Genomic DNA, 24,723 nt, shown 5'->3' with positions numbered 1-24,723 from the left:
GCATTATCAAATGAAATTGTGTCTCTCTATTGTGTGACCACCTTTTTTCTCCTAACATATTCATAACGGAACAATATACCTAATTCACCAATTTGGCTGATTATAGCAAAGATATTGAATATATTTTCTTTTCCTGTGTTAATACAAAATGTTTTGTAATGTGGTACAAAAATAAGGAAGCCACAAGTTAAAACATATTGTTATTCAATACCATTAATGATTAGATGAAATATATTTGGCATTTTCATAAGATGAAATATATCTGGCATTTTCATAAGATGAAATATATCTGGCATTTTCACATGTTAGCATTTAAGGATTGCTGTTCGAAATAATTATGACAAATTTTGTTGTTGTTGTGGGGTTTGACGCCACTTTTCAACTCAAGATAGGCTATACATGGTGGCCAGTATAAATAGTGGAGAAAAAACCCGGGAAAACCCCAGAAAGAACCAACGACCCACAATAAGCTACTGGAAAGCTTTCTCACATACCCACATAGGCCAGACATGTGACTCGAACTCACGCAGACAGAGATGAGAGGGCAGTGATCCGTAATCGTGAGCGCTTTAAATGACTCGGCCGCTCTGGGCCCCAGTATGAAAAATATTCCACCAGTAATTTTCTTTATTGCACTAAGTAAATAATAATTTGTAGTTGACTCAAACATATATTTTTATATTATTCTATAGGTTTCAATACAAGTTACGAATTGCATACAAAGTTAGACAGAACCAAGATTTAGTACTATTACGAATTCCTTTTGTTTTCAGGGTAGAAAAACGATTCCATCATTTTGAATAGATAAATTTTTTGTCGGCATTAAAGTTCATGGATTGGGGAAGGGGTCCAGTTGTTTCCATTGAGGCGTTAAATTTGTGGTCTGTAGAAATCATGAAACCCACAAAAAATTGGTACCCCGCAAAATGGTGAAGGTGCACTTTTTTGGCATTATTATATGGTTGAATGTATACTTTGTGCATCACTGAAACAAGAAAGTCTGGTCAGAAAACACACACATACACTGACTTGGCAGATGATGTGGCAGAGAGTGTGTGCACACATGCGATGCAGGCTGAGATGGGAGTTAACTTTTCAGGAAAACCTCATTTAACCAGATGACTGAAAATTGCTGACGCTGAATAACCTACAATTGACTGCATGATCAAAAATATTGCTGTAATTAAGGAAAGACATTTTAATATTCTGCAAATAATGCATCATCAGTAAGATGCTTTTTCTGTAGTTGCATGTGTATTTAGCTTGCTGTTCCTTCATATATCAGCCTTGCTTCGTAACTTTGACAACCCACATCAAAATGCACTAAATATTTTATTCCTTATCATTCCAAGTGGCATTCCCAGGATCTTACTTTGTCAAAGTTTAACATAAGATTCAAACAGATGCTTGTGAACAATCCCACCTTTGGCTGCTGTCCCATGAATTGTTTTTCCAGGTTTCCTATAAACATAGCAATCTGGATTAACCTGTGAATAAGAAATATGTAATTAGAAATATGACACCACTGAAGAATGATGTTATTGATTGCACTGTGGCTGGAATCTGTAAAACTTGCACAAGAAGTCACTTTGATGCAGGAATCTCATGTCTTCTCTGTCCTTGGCTTGTTTCTTTATACCAGGCATGTTTGAAATAATAATATTGATAATAATGTTTGATTTATAGAAGTTGACACAACAAAATAAGGATGAGTTAACATCAGGCCATCTTGAAATATTGCTATGGGATAACATTGGCTGTTCTTGTTAAGTATTCAATGACTTGCTCTCTGGCCAATAAACTCACATTAGATTAAAGGCCTGGTTAAACTTTGAAATTTAATTCCAAGAGGTCTCTGATTATCTGAGGAAGTGGGGAATCCATTAACAGTCACAAAATCATATGGCAGTAAAAAATTAAGACTCAAATATTAGGTGCATCACGTCTAAATATTAACTCATTGATTTAATATCACGGTGCTAATGTGCAGTTGGATAAACATAAGTCATTTAAGTAACAGTTTTTATGATAGAAGTTGATATTAACATTTATAAGTATCAAAGTTTAATGCTCAGATGTTATATTAAACTTGTTAGTGATAAACGTAGAAACATTTCATTAAATTCATCTAGGTTATTTCAATCAGAACCTCGAGAAACACTAAGTGGTGATAACAGCATATGGATTTTTAGCATAGCTTTAAAAGTCTTTGGTATGACTCGGCCAGGTTTCGAACCTGCTACATCCAGCATTCGAGGTGGACACTCTAACCACTAGGCTGCTGGAGTAGTCAAGCATACGTACAAGGCCTTGAAACACTCTACAACTTTACAATACAACAAATAACTATTGGTAAGAGCCTTGAGAAACACTAATTGGCTCAGTATTCAAACCTGCACTTATTATTATTAATTTTTTATTATTATTATTATTATTATTATTATTATTATTATTATTAATATTTCCTATTTCTTTTTTTTAACAAGATCTACAAGAAACGTTTCACTTGACCTCACAGGATCATAGAAATACTGTCTGAATACTATTTAACTGATAAGCAGATATTTAAGCTGAAGTTGCTGATTTAAAACATAACAATGCATGAATAAATATCCATAAAGATTTTAGTACACAGATATAGATCTCAGAACTTAGATTTAGACCTACTCAGATTTATTATAAAAGAAACATTATTTTCTTTGCATTTATTTATATAGATATCATGAAATAACTATGACTTATAATTGCGAAAAATAATAAACAAAAGAGTTACCTTTGCATACTGCCTTATATGGAATTTGTAGTATAAAATAATTAAAGATTTTCCCATGCAGTTTTACCATGCAGAGATTTTAACCCAACCCTCAGAAGCCCAAACAAGTCCAAAGAGAGACACTGACGAGCCTTTTATACCTCCAGTAGAATTCTGCAGAATTCTGTTCTTGGCAGGGAAATTCAGCTGTTTGCTGGTAGTAAATGCAAGATAAAATTCTGCAAGTTTGTGCTTGCAGGGGCAACTGTACTTTGCTACCGACAGCAAAAAAATGCAGCTAATAATTTAATTAGAAATTTACATAACACAGAGTATTAGATAAGTGTACATGTAACAAATTATTTCTGAATGGTCATAATTTGTAATACAAATAAATGTTAAGCTTTAAAGTGAGTGATGATACTCTAATCGACCACTAACTATTAGGTGTGATAATAGTTACACATGCATTCCTGGCATAATAACATAATGAAATTAAAGAGGATGATATATGGTCAGTATATATGCGAATATGAAATATACCTGGGAATCATACCAATCATGTTTGGTATTGAATAACTGTAGGTAATAAATTAATATTGATCATCAATGTTGACAAGACCCACCCACCTAGCTACAATGTCTTACCCCCATTTATGACATAGGGGTGCTGGTATTAGTACTACCACTCACCCTTCTTTACCACAGAAAGCTTTACAATTAATGAATGTAATTGAACTTCAAAACATTATAGAGGTGTCCTTGTCAATCTGGGGGTTTCAGTTGAAGTCTTCGTATGAGGTCTAGGTGGTCCTAACATGAAAATGGTGTCAATTATACAGCCAATATGGCAGTGTCTAGAAGATCTTGTCGCTATTCTTTCTAAATGGACCATCATATTGACGTGGTATTTTCACTAAAAGACTTTAAATGATAGCACCAATCTGACATCAAATATGTCCACTATCCCACATGGTTTTAACACTCAGTGGATTAAAGGCAAAAATTGATCTTCTCTTGAATACCTGGATACCTTTTTTTGAGCCAGTAGAGCATTGCCCCCTTCAAGGGCCTCTTGTTCCTACTCACATGCTAGCCTATTGAAATCAGTTGCAAAACATTTTTACTTCTGCAAATAGTTTGTTGACCATGATATTTTACATTCTTGTTCCAATGCATTTTCTAGTATTAGGTGATTTATCTTGGTATTGGTTGTCTAATTAGAGTCCAAATCTCATTAGCATATACCATGTCAGGCAAAACACTATTATATGATTATGGCACCCATTATGCCTAATTATGGTTATATTAGGACATTATCTATAATTTTCTTCGAGATCAACTGATTCTGTGCATTTCACAAGGCTAGCTTCCATCAGGCAGTCAAAATAACTACATGTTTAAACTTTGATACAATTTATATAAATGACTGTAATAATGGAACCCTATGCTAGGCCACTGTCTTAACTTGATCATGCATACAATGGGGGAAAATATATGTGCAATTTCATCAAGGGCTGCGTCACACAATTAAATGAATTATTCAGGTTGGTTTATGAATGACAGAAATATGAAGAAATCTTGTTGAAAGATTGGTTTTTATAACCAGATTTGTTAAAAAAAAAAAATCCATGGAATAGCATTAATGGTGGAAATGATATTTAATATTGGAAAATTTAACAGAAGAGATTTTATCATTTAATTGTCTTGAAGATCATGGTGTATGGATTGTTTATTGTAGTGGTAATGAGTTCATGCTGCTTCTTTGCTATCCCCGGTCCAATCCCCAGTTCTCACACGTGCATGCTGATCAGAGACATTCAGTAAGTTTGGGATAATTGTGTATTCAGTATAATGTAAATGAAATTTGGAAATAGGTACAGGTAGTTTACTCATGTGTAATAATTTCTTTTCTCAGTCCAGAAATAATGCCATTAAAAGTTTTACCATTTTTGGTTAATTGCACTTCTTGAAATAGCTTTTCTAGTAAATTAGATGCAATGCTCCCTTAACACATGTCTACACCTTAGGGGGAGAAACATCAATAAAAAAATATACTCAGAAGCAGTTTGTTAGTTATGCATTACATTTATTTTTGGTTGTTTTTGTTTTATAACACAATTACAGGTAAAGGATTCCTTGTATTTTGTAATTACATGAATGTGTAAAGCTCCATCTTTGCATCAAGTTATTGCAGGCACCTTTAACATAGTGTGGAAGACTTGTATAGCCATTGTTGGAGGCAGAAAAGAAGGCATTAGTGCCATCAGACAGTATGCTTCAGTGGAGTATTTAGTAATAGATATGCCGTTCTTGCTCTACTGTCCTGTTTATATCACTGATTCATGAGGCTGGGATATGCAGGCTCCTTTTTTCCCAAAATTACTTCAGATTCATTGGTTGTTTGTATATAGTGGCAGTGAGTGAACTCCCTATAGACAGTGTTGGCATAGGGAATCAAAGGCTGGATCTGGAATGTCTTTTATAATTTAGCAATAAGAGATGAGACAAAAAGCATAATAAAATACTCTTGGTCTTTGGATTTGTTTTCTCCATTTAGCAAATGCCCTTGTGTCCCAGGAGAAGGCTGGTCTGTCATTCCTGTGACCAAGAGAGTCACAGAAGCCAAGCCGTCAATAGACCAGGAGAGTTTATTGTGTTCAAGAAGGCTTTGCATCGATTATCATCATGGGCTTCTAGATAGTCCAGTAGTAGTAAGGAAGGCATTTACCACTATGTTTAATTCTTTTTCTTTTTCTTTAAACATGATTAAAATAGACAGTGTTGATTGAAGAAGTACGTTTCGTTTCATATTTTTGATTAAGTTCATGTTATAGCAGAAGCAAAATAAATCCTATGGTGCAAAGCCTTGATAAGACAAAAAACAGTCAAGTTACAAAATAGAAAAGTGGTTGCTTCATTCCATTTCATGAGATTTTGTGATGAAAAGAACAATTTTAATATTTAATCCAATTTGCCAGTCATAGATATTTCATAAATCTCCTGAAATATTTTGAGTGCATGTATGTAATGTAAAAGTCATTTCAGAATCAGGACATGACTGCTAAACCTTTATTTTAGCCAGACAGACAAATACAAAAAGGATGTTTGATGTTCTTTTTAGTCTGTATCATGTGACACGTATTTGCTGTTTAAATGAACATGGATGTAAGACTCTTTTGTCACTTGGCAAAATATACTGATTATATTTTTCTCAAACCACATAACTTTGAGATATGTTTTAGATACCTTAGACATTATGCCTTTCCTTTGCATGACATTATGATGTCTTTGGTGACATATCTGTTACATATCTGAAAATTATGATACATGTACATTAACGTAAATATTCACTGGTCATGTGATATACGTTTCTGTTGAGAGTGAAAACTTGGTTTCAAGTTTGGAGTCTTGTGATTTCCAGGCCTGGCTTTATTGTTCTTTTACCTATTGGGGTAGGTTGGTTATAGTTTGAAACATTGTATGGTCTTATGTAGACTCATGCAGTCAAGTTTATTACATTATCCTTGCAATGAATGAATGCTGAAAGCAAATAATATGTTTATTATTTATCTTCTGGTCTGTGGTGATTGAAAGATTTATATTGCTATACTAAAGTCTTGTATTATTCAGTCAGGATGGGATGGTGATCGTAAGATTTATATAGCTATACTAAAATCTTGTATTATTCAGTCAGGATGGCATGTACATCATAATATCTCAAAATGTCATTTCAGTGCACAACACCAGAGGCTGCTTTACTCTGATCAGAAAATTTGCACAGAATTGTAGAATTCTTTGTACACTCACTTTTTTGTACATCTCTCCCTTGATAACTCGGGAACAACGGGGTCCACAAACATAGACCGCACAATAAACAAGGGCGTGAGTTACCGAGGGACCTCCAAAAATCGACAGAAAATCCTGCCACTCACACATCAAGAAAACCATGGTGTGTGTGTAGGTAACTGGGCTGTTTAATGACTGAATCCTTGTTTTACAATTCCATCGATAATAGTTAATAATGTGCTTTTTCTAATGAAGTTGTTCATTATTCTGCATAAATAACATTTATTTTCAAAATATCCAACATGTGAATGATTGTTTCTGCCGGTTTCAACAACTATCTCTTGTACGTGAAAATATCTGTGTATTACATCACTGCTTTTTGTTTTGTTGATTAGTCTAGTTCCTGATTTACCAGTAATCGTATAGAGCCAAGTCGGGAGTCAAAGCAGCAAGGAACTATACTAACTGTTCATACATTGCCAAACAAGATTTTTTCTCTCAAAAACTAGTGACATTTATTTTGTGAGACATTTGTCTTCGTCATAACTCAATTTATGTATTGTTCAGTTAGTACAGTATTGATAACGCGATTTCATTGGAAGTAATAGTGAAACTTCTTAACATCCTTGAGGATATCTCTAATTGCCAGTTTAGGGGCCCCAAGTGGTCTAGTGGTCTAAAGCGCATGCCATTATGGATCACTGCCATATCACCTGTCTTTTTGGGTTCGAGTCTCGGTTTCGGCCTATGTGGGTATGTGAGAAAGCTTGCCAGTAGCTTCTTGTGGGTCAGTAGTTCTTTCGGGGTTTTCTCGGGTTCTTCCTCCACCATTAATACTGGCCGCCATGTATAGCCTACCTTGTACTGAAAAATGGTGTTAAACCCAACAACAACAACAACAACTAATTGCCAGTTCAGGAATTCTCTGAAACTCGCTTACCAACAATGGTCCATATCTGAAACCAACCTCTTTATTTTACGAAGTATTCATTTCACTTGGTTGCCTTGCTATCTTTGATCACATTATGAATGAGTCATTTAGTTTAAAGTAGTTTAATTATGTTACCTACATAATAACATTTGTAACAGTGTTCGATTGATCAACTAAAATGAGTTCACCCGACATACGACCGTGGCTGCTAGATTTTAAGTACGTAGGATTTGCATGCCTTTTAGTTTTTCTTTTTCTTTTATTCCATGTTCTTTATTTGATTCAAAAGATGCAATGAACATGTTAATACAGAGGAGGCCAGCCTTTAATTCTGCGCAACAATACGACAAATACTTCCACAAGGCAGTTATCAAAACACGGTCGGCACTTAATTGTGTTTTCAGAGAAATGCGTGCATACATAGTTATTACGGTGGATTGAGACATTTTACGTTTAAATACACACTGCATTTTTGATGATTATATTCAAGAGGAATTAAAGATATAATCAAAACAGAAATTTCACTTAATAAAAATTATTTAATTGGCATTTAAATATTAATGTACACCATGCACTATGTGTAAGTGACATTTTCAGTGATCGAAATTTCCTTAATATCTTTAATTACAGTATACTAAGAAAAGTTGATAATTTCAAAATGTTGATTACAATTTCCAGGTCCTATCTACCGTTTCCAGCCATAAAACGAGCGACATATCATTGTTTCAGTTACCAATTTTGATTGCGATTTTCTTCAAGTTCAAGAAATAGGGATGATTTTTAAAACATATTTTCTGGTTTAAAAAATGGTATGCCTGACCCCACTTATAAGCAGGTTCACAAGTTATGAGTATGCGCGTTATCGAGGGAGTGGTGTATGTGCTGAAGAGATACAATTTTATGTAGCCATTAATATTTATGCTTTCAATAAGTTATATATATATATATAAGGCACCAGCATTTACATGTGTACATGGTTTAGTTGAATTTACTACCTGTAAATGTTTACAGAATCAGTAGAAGTTTCAATAATGATGCATGTGATTATCATTGACACAGGAACTACCCATCCAGTTAAATTGTACATTTTCACATCTCAGCTTACGATGATTGTTTAGTAGGATTTCTCTGTTCTTTCTGTAGAGTACATATATGTATAAAGGGTTAGGACATCGAATTTTGGCATCACAAGAAAAAAAGTGGAAATTGATAAAAATTGATTTTAGTACACATTACATAGATTGATCACTGATAATGCTGATCAAATTTCTTTAAACTATGGCACTCTGGTTTGGTCATTGTTGGTATCTTAGAAAGCTTACTAGAAGCTTCCCATGGGCTGATGTTTCTCTCTGGGAGTTTCTCATGTTCTTCATCCACTAGTTGTACTGCTCGCCATTTATAGCCTATCATGTGCTGAGAAATGGCATTAGGCGTACAACAACAAGAATTAATCTACAGTATTGACCTTCAAACAACCGTTGATTAATAAACATTTTGTTTTCAGTAAGCACCATTACAAGTTTATAAGCCACTGTGTAGTTTTCATTCATTGTAGATCCTATAAAATGGTCCTTTGCACATGTGCAGGCAGGTTCCATTATTGATTTTTTAATTATATACATAATTGAAACTGTGGAATAGTAATACAGTATTATTACAGTCCTTTGGATGCTTTACTGAAAGTTGCTTGTAGATATATTCAACAAAGACATGATTTACAAATTGAAGCCCATCATACTGAGGTAAAAGATATAGAACAGTTGGAAGTCACAAATTGAACTATGCAAGGCAAGCATGTAATACTGTTCAGTAATCCTGGAGATGGAAGAGTTAAGTTTTTAATTCATTGATTAAACATCAAATGTCATTTATTTGGTTATTCTAAACTGTGTACATGTTTAAAAATTTGGTGAATATTGGAGACTTATATATGAATGTTTTTAATGAAATTACATCATTTCTAAGCAGAATTATATGGACTATTTGTGAATGTTTGTCTATTTGTATATCCATTCCATATGTATGTATGTATGTATGTATGTATGTACGTACATACGTATGTACATACGTACGTACATACGTGTGTATGTGTGTGTGTGTGTGTGTGTGTGTGTCTGTGTGTGTTCATATGTATGTAGGTATGATACATTGGGGGGGGGGTGATTGGCAGAGCTTTCCAATATGACACACATCAGGATGTGTAACTTGCAGTACATATGTATTGACAGTACACGTTTAATGACGTTGAGCATGTTTATTGTTGTTGTTTTTGTTTGAAATAAGGGAAAATTGCAAAAAATAGGATGTTCCATTTATAATAGATATGATAGCATGTTTTGTGCAGGCATATGTGAAACTGATGCAAAGATATATAGCTCTGTATTGTATGACATACTAATTCATTTGATGTAGAAAAGAGCCGTTGTCTTGATTTATTCTTTTTTTTGTAATATAAATTCAAGTGTTAGATGGAATTTTAAAATCTTTTATTAAACCAATACAATTAAGAATGCTTATCAGTTTATGTACTGGCATTTAATGTTGATCTATGCTGATTTATCTGTATCCTGTTCCAGCACTACTTATGTCAATAAGATAAGGTACCCCAGAAAGGTATACAAAACAAAAGATTTAGATGTCCAAAAACGGTACACAAAACAAAATATATAGGTATCCCATAGGCCATCCAAAACAAAAGATATGGCAAAAAGACATACAAAAGATTTAGGTATCCAAAAACAAGGCATACAAAACAAAATGTGTAGTTATTCCATAAAGTCATACAAATCAAAATATATAGGTATCCCAAAAAGGCATACAAAACAAAAGATACAGTCATCTCAAAAAGACATAAAAAAAGATATAGGTATCCCCAGAAAAGGCATTCAAAGCAAAATATATAGGAATCCCGAAAAGGCATACAAAACAAAAGATATTGGCATGTCAAAAAGGCATGCAAATCAAAAGATATAGGTTTTCCCCAAAAGTAATACAAAACAAACAAATAGATATCTTAAAAGGGCATACAAAAACAGAAGATATTGGTAAGCAAAAGTGTGAAGTCCTTAAAATATCATACTCTTTTTAAAACGTCAAGATCTTCTTAACTGGATCATCGTGACAGGACACATTATAGGGTAAAATGTTTGCCTCCATTAGTTGCTTCTCACGAGATGCAGGAGGGTGCATCTCAGAGCCCACAGGGGGGAAGACCAGACAGACATGATGAACATTAAGTTAAACCAGCTTCAGTTGCTTCCCCTGGAACACTTGGCCACTTACCTGTACACTACCAAAGTTTCAAAATTGATAGTGTGTAACTCTCCTTAACAGCCATCAAATGGTATAAAAAATGTTGGCAGTTCATTGAGGAAGTCTGTTTAAGAGAGGTAGAATATAAATATCACCACCTTGTTCCCTACAAACCCCCCCCCCCCCCCAGGTAACCCATGATTTATCTCTCTTAACCTTCTGTACATGAGTGGTATTATTTATCTTCGTTGTAAATTTCAAGATGGATTGTGCAGTATTTTCAAGGATTTTAAAATCTTGGACATTGATTACCATGCTTCTTGCTTGCTTAAGTAGGTCATAGTAGCCTTGTATAACAGGGTGCAGATAAGACCCAACAGCAAAGCCTGGATGTCTTCTGTCAGCTAGTGTTGGCTGAATTTGATTTGCAGTATTGGTCAACATTTTACTCGGCCTTGTTCATGATCTTGTTTACTCCACAGTAAGGGGGTTGAGTTAGTGGAATTGGTAACAAAGCTGCATTGTTTGCATATGTAAATAGCTCAGTTTAGTTTTGCTGTCTGTAAACATCTACAAAAACGATAATGTTTAAAATAAGATGCATGTAGCTGTCAGTGATGCCATAACTTCTGATTCCAATTGAAATATATATTTCCACATCTCTGCTTAAAGGGGCTGTTCTACAAGATTTTTTTCTGTTTATTCTTTTCTTAAAGAAGGGATGATCTAATGTGGCATCTGAAAGAAATGGCCCAAGAAATAGCCAAACCAAAGTGGATATGATTACTGCAGATTACACAACATTACATTTCAAGCTGATTTACTGATAATTGAGAATGTTGACAGAAAATTTCATTAAAAATACACAGTTTGAAGTTTATTAGTAGTTGCAGAGCCATCTAATTTGCATTACAGAGCATTATGTTCGGTTGCATTTTCATTTATGTAATTATAGCTGTATAGACATATGACATCCTTGGAATATTTGACCTAAATTGTCATGTATGGTCTTGCAAATGAAATCCTGTTAATAACAAGAGGTAAAGGATGCACAAGAAAATAACATTAGAACTTGAGTGAAATATGGCATGCACAGTGTTGCATATAAGTAGGCATCCACTGTAAGCATAACAATCATATCAAGAACTTTCAAATCGATTCAGTTAAATGGTATTATTTTGGTTATTGTTTATCATGTTCATGTTTAAAATTTGGTGAAAATGTTGGAGTCTTAGAGTGTCAGGATTGTTCTTAGATTGGTCTTGTGGTACAGCAACATAGGCAGGTTTCTTGGTGATGAAACAGAGTCAAGTGAAACAGAGTCAAACTTCCATCCTTTCAGTCATGACTTGGGCACACTAACAAATGATCCATCATATCTACTTTCTCCATTAGATGCCACTTACAGTAATACTGTAGGTCACATCAGGCCTATTCTGCATCCCAGAACATGCAAGGGGGTCCAAGGTTAAATGTGTTCTTGTGGATCTTAGAGTTCTTTGTTTTAGTAAAGTTTGGGAAAAGAATGCCTGGCCATCTTACAGATTCACTTCCATGGCTCAGTGTTTTTTGTGATGAAGTCATGCCTCAAAATGTTTGGTGCATAATAAATGGCAGGCTGAAGGTGCTGCAAGGAGTATACATTAGAACCTATTTCATAAGACAACCCCTTCTGCCAAAATGTCATGTTACAAGTGGTTTCTTATATAAGGTCATAACATTATAGACTTGGTGAATCTGTACTTGGACAACAAGGTCTCACAAATCAGGTGGTTTCGAAATGCAACAATCTTGCAAGACAGGTTTTACAGGAGGTACTTTTTTATTGCTTGTCCATTTCCATAGAAACAGGAATAATGCATAATAGTTAACTCAGTAATACAAGTTGAATGGAACAAGGCAACCTATGTTAAATTTTAACTCTCTTGCAGTGGTCCCTTAATGTAAAGCCCCTCATTATACCAATGTCCATATACTGTGAGTGTAGTCATGCAGCCCATCAAAAATTGGTCACGCATGCTGCCTAACATATTTGACTATTTTAGATCTTGGTTTATGAAAACATTATAAAAAAAATTTGTATCATTAGGTACTTCATGTATTTTGTTGTGCATAGAAGCACTCTCAGGATACAGACTTGTGTGAACATCCCTCATTATAAGGTTTCCTTGCTTATATGCAGGTTACTTTTATTGGCCTCGTGAACAGTGTTATAAAGAATGAAAATGTCTAGGAAGCAATAAATAGAGGAATAAAGAGATACAAAGTTTTGTGGTAATTGCTTGATTGATAAATGTGTCATCTTAGTTGAATTTAATCTTATCAGAAAGAATAGGATGCAAATTGACTGGAAAATAACCTTCATCATGCATTTGGTGTGTTAGCCTTATTACTGTCTATTTAATGTTAATAGTGGTAATAAAGCTTTGTCATTTTATGTAGTTCTGAAGTTAAAACTCTTCCTGCACAAAAATGTTATGTTCCCTTAATAACCTAAGATGAGGAGATCTTAGAATAAATGAGCAAACTTGGCGTGTCTTGACTATTCCCAACAATTTACATGCCAAGTGAGAAACATTGAGATGATGGGACGAATTGCTAATCAATGGTTAATAATACATTCAGGATTCCAGTATTAATGACGATTGCCCATTGTAGTGAGAAAGTGATTGCTTGATGCATGGAAGAGGTTGCCAGATGTATGTGCATGAATGATTTGTGTAACCGCATAATGCCACATTGAAACCAATTTACAGTTATGCATTACTCTGTCAGGTCATCTTTGATATAATTTTTTTGTCAATAAAGCCTAGGAAGTAGCTTAGACCTGCCCACCAAAGTAATGCATGACTTAATTCCAGTTGATGCCTCTTTTGTTCAGAATAAGGAATGTTGTAAAGCTATGTGATATGGAAGTTGCAGAAATTGTTAATGACCTGGGCATACTCTATCCATTTATGTTGTGTCATAGGTTAAAGTTGGGGCATGCATCACTTGAAACTTTTTCCATGTGAGATAGCATTATGAGTGGCAGCAATTTATGCATGTGGGACATTTTTAGAGACCAAAAAAAAAAAAAAATGGAAGTCACACATGCCATATGTGAACTTGATTTTTAAGGGTTGTTAGGCAATCATTATCAATTACATAATTACAGGTTTTTTGTTCCCTGGCAGCAACCGAGTTTGCTAAATCCAAAGATTTCTCATAATGATGATCAAAGTCAAACGTTTGTAGAAACTAAGCAGAAAGTAATATTTTTTCATTTCTCTGTTATCATTTGACAGTATAATGCAAAAGTTACTATTATTTAGATCATATAAAACAAAATATTGATTAAAATTGTGGTCCAGGCGCTGTGCATTTAATTAATTCAATAAAAGTTTTTTTTTGTTTAAGCCTTAATTTCTAATATCTAGAGGAGTATGGCCATTTCCTATTTTTTGGTTACTGCTGTTGTATTTTGTTGTTGTTTCTTCCAGAAATTATTGATCATTATTCCAAAACAGAATTTTTATTATCTTTATTATTAACCACCCCCCCCCAGTAAATAAATAAATTGATAAAGAAATAAAATAATTTAAAAAGAAAATGTATACTTTCTCTTATACAAAGTAGAAGGGTTATTTTTTTCCATTGCTAACTTTAGTTTCACCATCACTGAAAAACAAGTTTTAATTTATTTTTTATTCCTGACTAGGTGTTTAATCTGCCCATACTATACAGTTTTAAATTGACTGCAATGTTTCAGATTTTCCTCACAATTGCAGCTTTGGCTTTATGATAACATCACTGTCTTCAAATGTTATATGATGTGAAATCTATTATACTTTTTATGGTGTGAAATAAGCTTTTTGATTATGTAGACCTACCATGAGAGAAAATCTTTTGAAAAGAATGTGGTTTATATAAATAAATTAAAAAAATATTGCTTAGGTAAAAAAGGTACTTTGCTCCCATTTCCTTGGCATGATGTAGCCAATGATTGTTAAAAGTGCCACTAAAACCAACAAAAAAACCCCAAAGAAATAAAATCATATACCCCTTTTAGTTAGAAACATCAAAGATCATTTCTTTTATAATCAGTGTTGGTAACATAACAATATAAAATGTGCAGGTTCAGTACAATGCAAGTACCATAGGAGTGTTTCAAAATGTTGTGAAAAATATCTCATTGATAGGCATTTTTAGTGGGGGTTTTCCCCTACATTGTTCCATTGGAGCACTGCCTTCCTTTTTACCAGCAAGAATGATGGATCCTTTCCTGGTACTTGAAAATTAATATGAAGAATAATTTCATGAAAGTTTTAATATTTTTGGAAACATAAATTCTAAATTCACTTTTTCCATGTTATAATGCTCTTCACCATAATGCAGTTCTTGATAGGGTGTGGTATCTCCAGGGACTGTATTTAAAAATATGCCCTTACATCTTCCTTCTTAATAAAATTTTAGTTGGTTGACCTGAAATATGGTGGGAATTTTTTTTTAAAGGAAGATTAAGCTTCAAGCAGAAAAGCAAAGCATTAATTAATACAGCTGTTAGTCATAGAAATTTAGTGAAAACTTGAAATTGAATTTAATCTGGTCTCATATAGTCACTCTTACAGTATAGGTCGTCTAAATGTTCTTGGGAAGCATTGCCTTTTTCATCTCTACTGCCTATCTTCAACTTAATCAGAAATATCGCCAGTGCGGGATTACATGTACCAAATAGGCAGAGTAGGCACCGGCCTAGGGACACATCAACAACTGATCAAAATAATATTGATAAAATGTATTAGGAGATAATTTGAGAGGGGGGCCCCAAGATTTCGACTGCCTAAGGGCCTCCACAGGGTTTAAACTGGCACTGAATATCATGACCAATCAAAATGCTGCACTTGTTGAATTTGAGTAGGATTTCCTTGTTGGGAGCAATTTTTATTACTCTAAGTGTTAAAAAAATGTTTTATGCTGCAGTGTGTGTCAAGATAGGAGCTATCATATGTACTCATTTATAAGTCAAGCCCAATGTAAACAGTATATACATGGACTGAGATCTGCCATCCCATAATGCACTGGAAAATCAGACACAGTGTTGTTTATTTTGCAAATTACTTATGCAAACTGCACAATACACTGGCATCTTACAGTATTGTTTGCTCTATCAATTACTTGCAAATTGCACAATACACTGGCATATAAGACATTGTGTTGTTTGTTCTATCATTTACTCCTTGCTAACTGCACAAGACATTGGCATCTTACAGTATTGTTTGTTCTATCAATTACTTGCAAACTGCACAACACACTGGCATATAAGACATTGTGTTGTTTGTTCTATCAATTACTACTCCTTGCAAACTGCACAAGACACTGGCGTATTACACTGTGTTGTCTGTTCTATCAAATACTTCTTGCAAACTGTATAGATCTATGTCTACCAGTGCATCATGGCAAAACCAGATTTGTGCAGTTTGCATTTGGACTCAACTTATAAGCACATGTCAACAGTAATATGAAAGATTAGGGCAATATTTGTAAATTTTTAATTTGTGCATAAAACAAGCTTCCCCTTCTTTATCATTAGTTCGGAGATTATATCATAAACAAGTTCTACACAGCTGTTTTTTGTAATCATTTGAATTTTAATTTTATTTGCGATGAATATAAGTAAAAACAACAAATTTGATTTTCTGTGATTTAAGTAAAATCAGCGATTTCCATGGCTAACCTATCTTGAGAAAACACCCTTCTGACAACAACATACTGACCCTCAAGACAGATGCTCACTCAATAATTGTTATCATGTAAGGAAATTTATCCATGTATTAAGAATCTGGTCATAAATGATGGTTGTTCTTTCAGAACAGTAATCTTTCAAGTCAGGGTGATTGTAATGTGAATTCTTATCCTTATGTAACAAGGTTTTCTTGCTTCACTTTGAAAGAATAAATCATTGTTATAATTTAGAAAACTAGAGTGATAAAAAAGAAACTGAAATTTATCAGCATCTGTTTTAACCATCATTGATCCATTTAAATGTAATTTGTTGGTCTTTCTATCAATAGTTTCATTTTCATGCAGTTCATAGCTATTATTCAGAATTATTGAACACCAGGAATAGTCTTTGTCCTACAATACCAGCCATATACTGTGTACCATGGCCAATCAAAGAGTTGGAACACTTCTATTTTGCCCCTAGGGAATCAGAGGCCAATAATGAATGCAATGGGTAGGAAACTGGAGTTGAAGTTGTCTATGTAGTTAGAAGGCCACAGCTATTCAGTCCAGTAGGAAAGAAGAATTCCATTACTACATTCAGTCATCTGTCTCTGTTGTAGCACTGTCACTTACATTGCACAGGAGTTGAAGAGAAAATATTGATGAATTGTGAAAGGCTTTAGTATCTGTTAGTTCCTTGCATGGCTTAGTAAATGTCTCTTTCCTCTTCATCATTGAGTGATACAGCAGGCTGTGACCACACTCTAGACTATGCAGTATCCAGGCACAACTGTTGATTTCTTCATTCTTTTCCTGTGGACAGGAATCATCTGCTTTTGAGGATAGAATTCAGCATTTCGCATTCTTAATTACACTCTTTTATCAAATCTAAACTTTCCACATTGGAAACTGCGTTGCTGCTAATCTCATATTGGAGGATTTCAAAGGGATTCCACAAGTGACGTTTTTGCTTGCAGTGTGAAGGTTCTGTCCTTCTTTTCATCCTTGCTTGGAATAGCATGTAGAATAGTTTGCTTTATGTATACCCATTTAGCAGGAAATATTTTTTGGAAAGGTTACCAACCTAATTGGTCAGTCATTCTCAGTCCAGAGGCAGTGTTAGGTGCACCTGTTCTGATGGAAACTGCAACACAAATTCCCTCGGTAAGAAATCTAGTTACTATTTTTAATTGTTGATTTTAATTCACTGTCAGGTCTTTTAATTTAAGGGTATTTTTTTGTCCAGGTAGTCTAAAAGAAAATTATATGATTTTCAATAATTTTTTTGAGTATGGTGAAATTTCTGAAACTCTTATATATGGTACCAATGGTACTAACTGAAATTTAGTTCCAGGAAAAAAACTTCTGATAACTGTTTTAAGAGCTATTCACTGTTCAGGGTTAGTTTCATTTCCAGTATGTAATTGTGATTTCATATTTGAAGTGAAATAAATTTGGGAGCATATTAGGGGATATTTACATGGTAATAATCTGTCATAAAGGTAATTCAAAGGTTCTCCACATATTGTTTGCTCTGTAATGTACATGTATTCACAAGTGCATGCACTGCATTGAAGGAAGGGCACTGGTCTTTTCTGAGTGGTGCAGAACAGGAGAGTACACATCATCTAATTTTTATCACATGGCAATTTAGAATACCTGTTTGCATGAAATAATCCATCTATTACACAGGTCAGTTGGTACACCAGTGTCAAAGCTTGGGACTAGCTTTTTTTTAGGACATTGTAATATCTTCTCTTTGGTGCATTTGAATGTTTTCATTTGCATGATATTAACATTTTTTGCAGTTTGAATTTACATGTCCATTCTAAACTAATGCAACATTTCCTTTTCTTCTTATGGGTCTAACCGCTCCGGTGGCCTAGTGGTTAGAGCGTCCACCTCGGATGCGGAAGGTTGTTGGTTCGATCCCTGGCCAAGTCATACCAGAGACTTATAAAAATGGTACTAACAGCTGTCTTGCTTGGCGTTCAGTATTAAGAAGTTAGTGTTAGGACTGGTCAGCCTGGTGTCAGGATAATGTGACTGGGTTAGACATCATGCTACATGTCTGTGGCATGATGCCCCACTGCTAGACATCACTATAAAGTGCGACATTGCAGACATCGTAGTGATATGACTGAAAAATTGTTAAAGCTGTGTTAAAAATCAAAATCACATCACACATCTTATGGGTCTTGTCAGGACTAAAAGTATAAACATCTTATTCTCATTAACCTATATTCCTTAATTACTTAAAATATAACCTATATTCCTTAATTACTTAAAATATAACCTATATTTCTTAATTACTTAAAATATAACCTATATTCCTTAATTACTTAATTACTTAAAATATAACCTATATTCCTTAATTACTTAAAATAATATTCCTGTACCTGCATTTGTATCAAAGTTTATATTACATTTAATTTCATTTCTCACATCAGGGCATAAATTGTGTATTTCTATAATTCTTATGCAAATTATGAACTTTTTAATTCAACTTCATTTGCAGCTGGTACATGACCATCCTGATTATTGTTTGGATTTCACAAAGTACATTAACATAGGTTCACTTGTCCAGTGATTACATTTTGAAGAAGGGTTCTTTACATGAAAGAGATGTAGCTAAGAAAGAAAAAAGTTTTGTTAAATATGCATTTCACATGAGTCTGAAATGAAACTGATTTCATTTGCAAGCTGTAACTATATGCAGCTTATTTTTTAACTTGACAACAAAAGTATAGTGAAATGTCAGTGATTACGGAAGGAATAAAGACGTTTGTAAGAACAATTTTCTTGAAGTTATGAGCTTAAAAAGACTTTCTTGTTTTGTATTTCTTCTAATTCATTATGTTGTTTTGTTTTAAACCCTAGGGCAAGGTTTTAGTAATTGAAATTTCTTATTTAATAAATAACTTGCATTTAATGTTTTGGCATTCTGTAGGAAATCACCTAATTAATTAGTATTATTTTGACTAAAGTATATTATATAGTTGAATTTCCATTTAGGTAATCAGGATATACAACAGTTCAGTTTTTAGTAGAAGTTGTTGTTATTGTGGGGTTTAATGCCATTTTTCAGCACACGATAGGCTATGCATGGTGGCCAGTATTAATGTTGGAGGATAAACCCGGGAAAACCCTGGGAAGAACCAACAACCCACGAGAAGCTACTGGCAAGCTATTAAGCAGACATTTTAGTTTACCGGGTAGTATTAAGTTTATCTGATGCAAATTGACACAGGTAATTGCTTTAATTTGCATGGGGGTTGTGTGGAAAATTTTGTCCTGGTGATTTTATTTATTTCAGCAAATTGGGGGGGGGATGCTTTCCATTTTGATAAATATATTTTTTTTATTTTCCTTTTTTGCTATAGCTTATATTGACTTGTTCATAGTCTTCTCGTAAAATTATGCAATTTCAAAGGTATATATTGAAACTGGCCAAGACAAAACCCTTATGACAGTAATTACACACTATTTAAAGTAAGACTATCAGGCAGCGTGAGCTGTTTATTCATGAATCCAGTGCAATGTTAATCATGTTTCTATGTATTAGACTGTAGATGACCAAGATTGCAAAGTTTTTCTTGGCCATGTTTTACATGATTCAATTGCTAATCTGATTGATTGATTCATTTATATTATTTATTATTATCATTCAGAAGCTTCTATTGATTTGAACAACATTATTGCTTTCATGGTGGTGCCTTTCATATATTACGAGAAAATGAGATTGTCTTATTTTTAGTTCATAGTGAGGGCAGGGGGAATGGTGGTGCCTTACAAGTTTTTCAGGTGCCAGGACAGGATACTTTGTTACGATTTTTATTTTAAAAGATTTGGAACGGACAAGATATGAAAGCATTGAGGTAGTCAAAATAGATGACTGTACAGGAGAGTGATTGTGGTATTTGAGCCTTACTTTTAAGTCCTAATATTCTGCACTAATTCCAGATATGCTGTAATGAAAGTGTGTATCAAGATGCACCATCTTTTGACATTGTACCACATTTGCTTGTGGGCAGACTAGACATGCCATCTTATGACATTTGTACCATATTTGCTTGTCTGCAGGCAAGATGTACCATCTTGTGTCAGTTGTACCGTATGTGCTTGTGGGTGGGCAGGATGTACATGTGCTTGTGGGCAGGTAAGATGTACCATCTTGTAATAGTTGTACCATATGTTTATGAGGGCAGACTACAGTGAACCTTCTTGTGACAGCTGTATCATCTGTTTGTGGGCAGACAAGATATACCTTCCTATAACAGTTGCACTTTGTATACTCTATGGACAGGTAAGGTGTACTATCTTTTAACATTTTGTACCATATGTGTAAGCACGATGTACCATCTTCTAGCTGCTTGTGCTGTCAATTGCATACAGTATAGCCCAGATTATTGTGCACAATGCACCTGAAGATAGACTTAACACTGTTATCTTTAAGTATGGTGTGGAGTGAGCAATGTAGATTCTGAGGTCGATTAGTGTAATTCTACTGGCAGCTCAGGGACTACAGTTGTATACACTGCTAAATATGTTGATAAAACTACTAAAACATATTTCGAAACCTATATACTAACAAGTAGAATTAAGCCCTCTTTGTATGTTGCTTCTTGCTTTATTAAAAGTATCACAATGCTTGTGTGAAAGTTAGATATTTCCTGCAGTTGAATGCTCCATTATTTTGACTTAACTGGCAGATTCTACTTAATGGTGGGTGTTTCCTGCTGCAGGAAAACTGTAAAAGGATCCTAGTGTCCTCCCTCCACTTCCCTAGTTTTGTTCATTCAATCATGACCTCAAGCAAGCAGCAAGCATTGATTTCCATCGATTGCTTGATGAAAGCCTTAATCTGGTTTTTGTGTTCATAAGATTTTGACTGCTGGCTAGCCAAATTGTTCAGTAGAAGTTGATTTAGCAGTATGCTATAGAATGGCTTCTTTCTCCATTCAGATATGTAATTGGATACCAGATCAGAAAACATTTCAGTGTAGCATATGTCAGGCCCTGTATTGAAGTTTTACACTGGCTATTACCTACCTATTCATGCTGCCATGCTGTGCCATCAGTGTAAAGTCCTCCTTTTAGTGCGCCCCTCTTATAACACAGTAACAGGTTTTGGATCTCAGTTTTTGGTATATAAATTTCATGATCCAACCATTCACCCACAGAAAACACAAGGTCTATATTGTTGAATTTCAGTACAGTTGTGATCTAAATGCTATGTCATTTTTTTATCGTAATAAATGTGCCCAATAATTTGGAATCAGCACCATGAATTTCTGAACTTTATGTGAGGAGTCGTATATTTTGTTACATTTTGTTTAAAAAGAAAGTCTATGTACCATATTGTAGTGGTGCTACTGGTGATGGTGTTATGAGGTTGTACCTTCTTACAAGGTGGCTGCTTTATTTGGCTGTTGTTATCTAGAGGGTGATCACCTTTGGTATTGTTGCCCAGATCGAGTAAATATTAAAACAAAGTGAAACTATAGATGGAATAAATAGAGATCTAAGCAGATATATAAAGCAGAATGACACAAGCCCCCATACATGGTAAAAACCCAATAACAGTTTAACCAATTACATAAACAACTGTGATAATGCATTAAATTAGGAAGATACACTTGTCTTTGAAATGAACCATTCAGTGAATTTCAAACACAATTATATTTATATCAATAGCCGATCTGTTTGAATGATAGAATTTGTTCATCATAGAATCGAGTGAACAATTGAAGTCATTGCCTTATACAACTTCATAACCTGCTTATTCCCGGTTCACTCCAACTTCACTGTGGCTGTTCTCTGTCCTTTTGCTTTTTTTCCTTTTCCACCTCCCTTCCGTCTCACATTTTTTCAGACCTCAAAATTTGTGTGGGTAGGTGGATACGTAAGTACATAGATACGTAGATACTTGGATAAGTAGGTACGTGGATACATCAGTAGATACTTAAGTGGATACTTTAGTGGAGCTATTTCCCCTCTCAAAGTAAACAGAGAAGCAACCTAAATCTTCTATCAGTTGTCCTACTGGGAATAGATCATTACTCCCCTCTCGCTATGTCAGATATCATTCTGTCAGAATTCAAACAGACCAAAGGCTATTCTGGTCAAGCTAAACATGGGCAGACCATAAACAGACCTAGTTTCATAAGATTAATGTACTTCCTAATGGCTGTTCCATCCAGACTCACATTAATATCACACGAGACGTAACAGTTCCTTTCTCATCTCAATTGCACAAATGAATGAATGAAATTCATTATATGGCTTAACTACATTATTTTCAGCGAATACACACATTTGAGTCTTTAGCATACATAAAATCGTCTAAGATTGGTGAATTCAAATGGATTCTCCTAACTCGTATCAACTAAAGTAATGCATGAAATTCTTAGATTCCTATAACAATCAAGATGACAAATTCAAACAGTTTGTCAAACTTGTATAAAGAAGATCATTCTACGAATTCAGATAGATGAACTTGATACAGTTACACTCATATCAAGAGAATTCATCTACAGATTTAAACAGATAAATTCATGCAGATATAAACAACTAAATTCAAACAATTCATATTGGTATCAATGAATTACATGATATTGATACAAATGCCTTTTCCTTTTGAGCTTTGTTCGCTTCTCCCGCCAGCATGGTATCTGTTGACTTTCCAGACATCCGGTCCCTTTGACCAATGTTTTACAAGAAAATTTCTTTGAAATTCAATCTTGGAATCTCCTATATTTTCACTCTTGCAGGAAAAATGCAGACTGACTAGATTTTTTTCGATGAGGGCAATTTAACCCCAAGAAATTAAGTATGGGAACCATGCTGCTTATTTAGCATAACCAATCAGGATTAAATATATCTACCGCCTTTTATAACTAGGTGCAAAAATTGCAGTGAGCCTGACTTTTAGATTTCCAAACTACAGATCTGGAAAAACTCAGATTTTGGCAGTTCCGATATAAAGTCCAAGTTAACCTTCCCTTTTCTAGTCATCCAACAATGAAGAAAATGAAGGCTTTAAATTAAGAATCACATCCTCTTCCGACACAGACATTAGAAATCATTGCAGTATAGCGATTTAACAAGCACCTGTCCCCATAAATCTAATTAATTGTTCTCTGGCCCAAATTAATGTGCCCTTCATAGATTGACAGAAATTTGCATCCTTACACATATATAGTTGCTTATAAGACAAGTTCAACTGTAAGCATCACAGACCCAGATCTGCCACTGCATAATGCACTGGGGGGCCCCGAGTGGCCAAGTGGTCTAAAGCGCTCACCATTCCGGATCACTGCCATCTCACCTGTCTGCTTGGGTTTGAGTCCAAGGCTCGGCTAACGTGGGTACGTGGGAAAGCCTGCCAGTAGCTTCTCGTGGGTCGGTGGTTCTTCCCTGGGTTTTCCAGGGTTCTTCCTCCACCAGTTATACTGGCCGCCATGTATAGCCTATCTTGTGCTGAAAAATGGCGTTAAACCCTAGAACAACAACAACAGCATAATGCACTGATAGATCTGGGTCTGTGCAGTTTGTTAGTAGTAAGCAGTAGCACAAACAACATATACCCTGCAGAAGTATTGTGCTAGGGTAGATCAGGATTTTTGTTGTTTGCATTTTGACTTACAAGGCATACAGTATATTACAGATAACAGTATATGTTACACATAACAGTATATGGCAAAATATCAGTCTACTGGTAGCAACATTTTGAGAAGTAAATAGCAATTAAATAAGTATTGTCAAGGAAAATCATGGTTGAATTTCATCTTTTAGTTTGGAGTCAGTCTGGTTATCCTAAATGTATTATGCTCTCTGGTATTCAGATGTGAAAGCATCAATCGGCTTTTCAAAACAGTGCTTCTGAGCATCTCTGTGAGAACCTTATAAAATGGCACGCACTCAACTGTTTTCATGTCATATGTAGGTGTATTTGTTGCATTGCTGCAGTTAATTAGAAGTAGACCTGCTTTATATTGTCACTTCACTTAGTCTTTTGCATTAAAGTAAGTAAAGAAGGAAGAACAAAAAAGTAAAAGGAATGTAGATTCTACCTGGGTAAGGCTAGTCATGGATGTGTTTTGAATATTACTATGCAAGAAGTTGAAGTAACAGCAAGCAGTAGCTTATCTGCATGTTTGCTGGTGTGATGAAGGATAACAAAGGAACCAATTGAAAGAAATGCTTAGTACATAGAAAGCTCAGAAGTAATTAAAATTTTTTACGTGAAATTAAAATTCCTGAATCTACACTCACAGGTTTGCTTAAT

The 24,723-nt window shown here is 34.6% G+C and overlaps 1 protein-coding gene across 14 annotated transcripts in view; it reads left to right on the top strand.

The window, feature by feature from the left end:
• Positions 1–24,723, top strand: part of LOC149794932 (nucleolysin TIAR-like) — a 250,754-nt gene that overhangs the window by 121,712 nt on the left and 104,319 nt on the right. Inside the window, exon 1 of one of the 14 annotated variants that reach the window (XM_089964588.1) lies at positions 17,473–17,597. The exons of the other annotated variants lie outside the window; for them this stretch is intronic. Coding sequence (XP_089820714.1) covers positions 17,571–17,597 — 27 coding nt within the window. The 5' untranslated portion in view covers positions 17,473–17,570. Of the gene's footprint in view, positions 1–17,472; positions 17,598–24,723 lie in introns of those variants that run through there. 14 annotated transcript variants of the gene reach the window in all.

The sequence above is a fragment of the Sinohyriopsis cumingii genome, chromosome 7 (assembly GCF_028554795.1).
Source record: "Sinohyriopsis cumingii isolate HCF-2022 chromosome 7, ASM2855479v2, whole genome shotgun sequence".
Classification (NCBI taxonomy): Eukaryota; Metazoa; Mollusca; class Bivalvia; order Unionida; family Unionidae; genus Sinohyriopsis; species Sinohyriopsis cumingii.
Note: the sequence above shows the minus strand (reverse complement) of the source record. Positions and strands in the feature narration are given on the sequence as shown.